This window comes from Triticum urartu, chromosome 6A, assembly GCF_056163025.1.
Source record: "Triticum urartu cultivar PI428250 chromosome 6A, HENAU_Tu73, whole genome shotgun sequence".
In the NCBI taxonomy this organism is placed as follows: Eukaryota; Viridiplantae; Streptophyta; class Magnoliopsida; order Poales; family Poaceae; genus Triticum; species Triticum urartu.
Window position 1 is genome coordinate 90,712,868 of NC_141878.1, and position 6,961 is coordinate 90,719,828.

The 6,961-nt window shown below is 55.5% G+C and overlaps 1 protein-coding gene across 1 annotated transcript; it reads right to left on the minus strand.

Annotated features, from left to right (window-relative positions):
- Positions 1–419: 419 nt before the first annotated feature.
- On the minus strand, positions 420–995 carry LOC147964151 (uncharacterized). Its single transcript, XM_087528188.1, has one exon. The coding sequence runs from the start codon at positions 993–995 to the stop codon at positions 420–422; it is 576 nt and encodes a 191-aa protein (XP_087384314.1).
- Between the last annotated feature and the right edge of the window lie 5,966 nt (positions 996–6,961).

A 6,961-nucleotide genomic window follows, 5' to 3' on the forward strand; every position in this document is an offset into this window, starting at 1 on the left:
GGCGCTCGCATGAAAAATGGCTAAGGACTCAAAGCATAAAACATAGCTCAAGACGGTTTCCAGCCTTTTTTCGCAAACCGACTCTTGAATAGTCGGATTGCCGCCTTCTATTCAACTTGCTCAAAAACTCTTAAAAACGGCTAAGTACTTGCATTCCCAAAGTAGCCAAGCATTTGATCCAACGGCAGTCCGCAGAGCGGCTATCCGATTGGCAAGGCAGGCAACTAAGGGAAAGCAGCAAAGGAAAAAAGCCAAAAGAGCAATGAGCAAGAAAAGATAGAATTCGGATAAATATTTACATAACATAGGCCCTTGGTCCAATCTTCGAGAAGAAGTTCAAAATACACACCGCGGGTGGAATTGTGCGAATTAACAAGATCTTACTACTAAAGCAGATAAAATAAAGATAAGGCGGCAGCTTAGGAAGCAGCAGACGGATTCGGAGGGTCGGAGGATGCGGCAGCGTCAGGCGTTGGGGTGGCCGGCTGGGTAGTCTCAGCTTGATCGCCTCTGGCGGCAGTCGGCTCAGTCGCACGCGGCTCGTTGCTAGAGGCGCAGTCGAGCTGAGGCTGGCCGTCTGCTCCATCTTCTGGTGCTTCCGTCTCGCCTCCGTCCTCCGCCTCGCCTTCCTCCTCAACACTGGAGCCGATCACCTCTGCCGAGTCCTCTCCGTAGTCTGGGTTCATCCCAAACCACTCCGGCGGTACCTCCTCGCCGTCTTCAGACCGCTCGGGGACGAAGATGCTGGTGTCGGTGTACTCAGCGATCGCCGCAGCACGCTTGACGAGGGCATCTTCCGCAGCTGCCAGCTCCGGCTGGGCCTCTGACCGGAGGGTGGCCAGCCGGTCTAGATCCAGCCCCGGATACCATGCCTTGACGAACTCCAAGGCCCGGCGCACTCCAGCTCGGGCCGAGGAACCCTTCCAGGCCTGAAGACGTCCAGCTGCGACCTCTAGCCAGTCGGCAGTCAGGCTGGGGGTGCGCGGAGCCTGCATGTCCGGCCACAGGGCGGCAATCGCCTGGGCGCCGACACGTTGAAGCCGGTGCAACATCCGGTGAGTCGGCCGAAGGCGGGCCTCGATGCTCAGGATATGCTCATCAACGGTTCGGGGGGCGTCGGCGGCGATCTCTGCACCTTCCGTCCTCCGACCTTCACGGTCAGCCTCGATGGCTTGGATGGCAGCCTGCGAGTGCCCAGGGAAGAAGTCTGCCAACACGGAAGAAACAAAGAAGCAAGTCAAAAACCAGGAGTCGGCACGACTTATAATCGGCAGTTCGAAGAAAGAAAGTAAAGAAACTCACCATCAACGATGTCTTCAATCTCATGGAAGCCGGAGGCCAGCATCGCCTCCTTGTCAGTCCAGGAGGAGCGCTCACTCGCGAACTCGGCCAGGAGGGCGGTTTCCGCTTCTTCCGCCTCCTTCTGCGTCTTCGCAAGCAGCCCCCTCTGCTCTGCCAATTGAGTGGCCAGCAGATCGTGCTCCGTGGCGAGCTTGCTGCACTCCTCCCCCTTGGCGCGCAACGCGGAGTTGGCGTCGCTCAGCTGCTGTTGAAGAACAGCGTTGGCTTCCGAAGAGAAGGAAGAAAGAAGGTGTTAAGTCATCAATAAAGAAGGTCGCCGGGGAGATCCAGCCCGACTGCTCAGCAGTCGACCCGAATCTCGGGGACTACAGCCCGCGGGTGCGCCAGCGCGCCCCCGCAAAGAAGAAAAAGGACTTACTCCGGCTCTCCGACAAGTCGGCGGTCCGCTTGCCCAGCTCTTCAACGTTACGGTTGAAGGTAGTAATGCGGAGGTTGTGGTAGTCCTGCGACAAGTGTTTCAGACAAAAGTTAGTACCTGGATCTCACCAACTGGAGTTCCGGGCCGCCTGCTCAGCAGCCGGCCCGAAACTCGGGGACTACACCCAGTGGGTGCGCTGGCGCGCCCCCACAGAAAGGAACAAGAGAACAAGGACCAAAGAAAAAACATACCCGGACGGCTGACCGTGATGCCAGGTACGCCTTGGTGCAGTTCTGGAGTGCGTCGCCCTCATCTCGAAGCTTCACCTGGACGTACAGAAGCGCCTGGTTCAGCGGCCCTGTGCCGCCTCCTCGCACCCACCCAATGGGCGTGGCGCTCGTCGCTTCGGCGTCTGGGATCGTTGAGCTGGCGGTGCCGGCCTCCACGGGGCGGGGCGCCGAAGTCGCCTTCTCCAGACGGCGGCGCGTTGGCGAACCGACTTGGAGGAGTAACCTCACCACGGCCTCATCTTCAATCGGCGGCACCGGAGGCGGACAGTAGCACTACCGTGTTGGGCGTGAGGTGGTGCGGCTAGAGGCCGTAGAACTCCAGAAAAGAGCGGAAGAAGCTGCTCGCCGGCAGCCGCAACCCGCGCAGGCAGTGCGAGCGGAAGATGACCCGCTCGCCCTCCTGCAGCGCGGGGGAAATCTCCCCCCTCTGCGCAAGACGCACCCGCACGTGATCTTCACCGGGGAGCCGACGAGTCTTGCGGAGGAACTCGATGTGGTCATCATGAACTTCTGAGCCGTCCCAGGTGCCGGAGCGCACCGGGGGAGGCGCGACGGCAGAGGAAGAGCTCATCGTAAGCTGATCGCCGCGGTGTTCGTCGGAGCTTGGGCGCATGGCGGGGCGAGGAAGAAGAAGAAGAAGAAGGAGAAGAGAAAGGCGTAGTGGGAAGGTGGGGCGCGCGCGCTCTGCCGTTTCCCCCTCCTCCCCCTACTTATAGCCTCATGGGCTGCGAAGCCGAGGGGGCGGTCGTGGGATTTACTGCGCCCACGACCCCACGACCCCCACGTTTCCATGACAAATTTACTGCGCGCAGTAACTCCACGGGAATCCCAACCGTTCGCCGGGGCCACAGCGGATCCGCTCGGGCGCTGAGGCGCGGAAGTGGCGGGCCCCGCCTATAGGCCTGTCCCGTCGCGTGCGTAGGCTGGCAGAATGGCCCGGCCACGTGTTATCACGTGATAGGCCTGGAGCGGGCGGCAGCCTGGAGGCTTAGCCAGCATGCTACTTGGATCACGCCGCGACGTTCGAAATATTGTGCGAGTTAGAGTTGGGCGAGTCCTACTCCTTCTAGCCAGCCCGGCGGAAGTCAACCAAGAGCCATGTGTCGAGTACCTGGAAAGAGAAACTGCTGAGGCTTCTTGGCCGATCGTCCGCAGCGCCTCACCAGCTTCGGGGACTACTGTCGGAGTAATGGGCCACGGGTAGGCCAACCCGAGCCCCAGAACCTTTCAAGACATCGAGGCAGGCTGTGCCCCTCAAGACTCCAGGACGAAGAGCCGCCTTCTGAGAAGACGGCGGCAAGACGGCCGACTGCGCACTCGCGGCCATGTCCCAGGGACGACTTCAGGATAAGCCGACTCCTGACTGGCGACTTCCAGAGAAGCCAGCTTTGTGGAGTGGCCCGCAACTCCAGCAAAACCCCATGTCCTCATCAAGAGGGACAGGACAGGGGAGTGGCTACAGTGAAGACTGTTCCCACCCCTTTGCCAAGGCAGGCATGGCTATAGTACGCCGTACTTGCAGAGATCTCCGTGCGGCGTCGCACTGTTGCCATGCCAGCCCTGCCATCAGCACTGGTGGACCGAATCCTGCGCCCACGATGGCTTGTCCGTACGGCCTTGGGGCAGCGGGTCCCACCAGCCAGCGGGACCCTAGAAGACGGCAAGTGCGCCACCAGTCGGACTCGTTGGGAGTCAGCCCCCGGGAGTCGGCCAGCTCCTCCCCCGGGGCCCACGCGCCATTAACCAGATGTGACGGAGAGTGGCAAACAGTGATCGCCCGCCAGGCGGCGGGGCTGTTGCCACGACTCCATGACGAAGCCCGCGTCATTAGAAGCACGGCTACAGTAATCAGCAGCCGGCAAGACCCGCCCGCGTCGGATGCGGCCTGTCGGCTCCGTACCTAGCCAGTCGGTGGGGCCCACCAGTCGGCGGCCCCCAGCAGTCTGCGGAGAAGACGGAGGCTAGAGGAACTAACGGCTGGGCCCGCGTCCAGCCAGATTACCATTGTACCCCTGGGGGTAGGCCTATATAAACCCCCCAGGGCACCCATGCAAAGGGTTGGAACCTATTAGCTTTAGACTAGATCATATAGGAGGGAGAGAGCTAGCCTTGCCCTCTCCTACCTCCAGGAAACAGCTCAAGGAGCGATCGTGTAAACACTTTGCTAAAGTGATCATGCGGAGATGTAAAACCCCGGATGTAACTTTCCCAATTTGTACTCCAACTCTTGCCGTTTCCTGCCTTAAGTTATTTTATTTTCTCGGGTTCGGGTCTTTGTCTCCGTGTGTTGTTATCGTTGTCATGCATCTCATATCATGTCATCATGTGCATTGCATTTGCATACGTGTTCATCTCATGCATTCGGGCATTTTCCCCGTTGTCCGTTTTGCATTCCCGCGCTTCGTTCTCCTCCGGTGGTCATTTCTACCTTTCTTTCGTGTGTGGGGATTAAACATTTCCGGATTGGACCGAGACTTTCCAAGCGGCCTTGGTTTACTACCGGTAGACCGCCTGTCAAGTTTCGTACCATTTGGACTTCGTTTGATGCTCCAACGGTTAACCGAGGGACCGAAAAGGCCTCGTGTGTGTTGCAGCCCAACACCCCTCCAATTTAGCCCAAAACCCACCTAAACCCTCTCCATCATCTAGAGCGTTCGATCACGATCGCGTGGCCGAAAACCGCACCTCATTTGGACTCTCCTAGCTCCCTCTACCCCTATAAATAAACCCCCTCCGAAATCCGGATCTCCCTCGTCCGAAACCCTAAAAAATCGTCTCCGCGCCGGCCGGACACGTCCACCCTGACCGGACGTCCCGCCGCTGCCAACCACGCTCCGCCACGTGGCGCGGAGCCGCTCGTCCCGCCGCCGGCCCGGGGAGCCCGCATTAGGCCCCCGAGGCCCATCCGGATCCGCCGCCGCCCGCCTTCGCCCTCCTCCACTCCGGCTCGCCGGCGGCGCCGCGCACCTCGCCGGGTCTTCGCGCCGCCATCGACGCCCGCCGCCGCTGCCTTGCTCCGGCGCCCATCCGCGACCCCGACCGGCCCCCTCGTCCTCCGCGGCAAGTCCGACGCCACCCCGACGACTCCGGCGAGCTCGAGCTCCGAGTCCGGCGAACCTCATTTTCTATGCCAGCCGTATCCGATCCAGATCTAGATCCCCTCCTCGGTTGACTTTTTCTCCCGAAACCCTAGTTCATATGCCCATGTTCATCGTGCCGTAACTTTGCATCCGTAACTCCGTTTTGCGCATATAGCATATCAAAATGTTCGTCTAAGAGAGCACATCATTTCATTCCATTGCATCATTTTCATTTGAGTTCATCTTGTTGCCCGAAATGGTGTTAGAAGATGGCTACTTGAGATAATTGTCAGATCTGCTGCTCCATTTAGCTATTTGTCATATTTGCCATGATTATTGTGTGCATGATATGCCCAGGAGCTCTACATATGTTTTGTTAAGGGTTTTGCCATCTTTCCAGAGGTGCAACCCATGTATTTTTGTGATGTGTGTGGTGACTAGCACAAGCTTGCAAAGTGAGGCACTTGGTAATGTTGATTTTAGGGACTTAGCAATTCCACTAAGTCCTTGATCTGTTTTTCTCATGATGCCATATGTTCATGTTGTTTCCTAGTGATCCGTGCCTATTTTGAGGATGATCAATAAGGATGTTTTGTTAATCTTGTAGTACTCTATCCATCCATGTCTTTGTTTGCAATTATGGAGCACCGTAGCTTGAGTCAATCGAGCTCTACTTTTGCTACTTCGTGAATCTGGGCAGATTGTCTAGTTGTTAGCGATTTTGCCGATGATGTTGTAGTTGATCCGTGCATGCTATGCTATTGTTCTTGCCATGTCTAGCTTGCATTTTGTGTATTATTGATGGATGTATGTTTAACTTGTCATGACTTTCTCCGTAATGAGTGCATCGAGCTCGTAAACATGCCTACTTGAGATATGTTTCAGGATGTGCCAGTTTTCACTAAGTCTGAAAACTGATTATGCTTTTGCTATGTTCACGTGCTTGCAATTGTACTTTCTGATCCCTTTTGGCTCAAGGTCACTAAGGTACTTTTGTTAAGCTTTTTGAGTAGCTCCATGCCATGTTTTACTTTGCCATGTTCAGGTCCTGTAGCATGTAGTTTTGTTGCTCCAAAGTGTGCTACCTGATCTGAAATTCCAGACAAGTGTTAATTTCACTAAGTCTGAGATCTGTTTACCATATGCATTTTTGCCATGCTTGTTTGAACCTGTTAATGGATGAATTGGCCGTAGCTCAGTGCTAGACTTTTGTTAAGGATCATGAATGCATCCCTGCCATGTATTTTTATGCCATGTTTGAGTGTTCTAGCATATTCATCTTATTGCATTTAGATGACTACTTGCTGTAAATCACAGAACGTGTCCATATTTAAATTGCTTGCCATTTCCAAACCGTAACTCCGATTTCGACGTTCTTTATATCGTTTTCAAGCGATTTCATCTCATCTTTCCAGTGGCACACTTGTATTTCCATGTTGAGGCCAGGTTCATGCATCCCTTATCAAATCTTGCATATGCATCCCGCATCGCATCCCGCATAGCATACCATCTTTGCATCATATTGTTTGAGCTTTGCACGTGGTTGATTGTGTTCCGTTTGCTTGTTTGTCTTGTTTGGGTAGATCCGGGAGACGAGTTCGCTAACAAGGAGCCCGTTGAGTTTGCTTTCGAGGATCCAGTCAAGTCTGACAACTTTGCAGGCAAGATGATCATACCCTCGAAATCACTACTATCTTTGCTATGCTAGATTGCTCGCTCTTTTGCTATGCCAATGCTACGATGCCTACCACTTGCTTTCAAGCCTCCCAAATTGCCATGTCAAACCTCTAACCCACCATGTCCTAGCAAACCGTTGATTGGCTATGTTACCGCTTTGCTCAGCCCCTCTTATAGCATTGCTAGTTGCAGGT

Coding starts and splice junctions, on each gene's coding strand:
- LOC147964151 (XM_087528188.1), bottom strand. CDS start 995: ATGCAGGCTCCGCGCACCCCCAGCCTGACTGCCGACTGGCTAGAGGTC.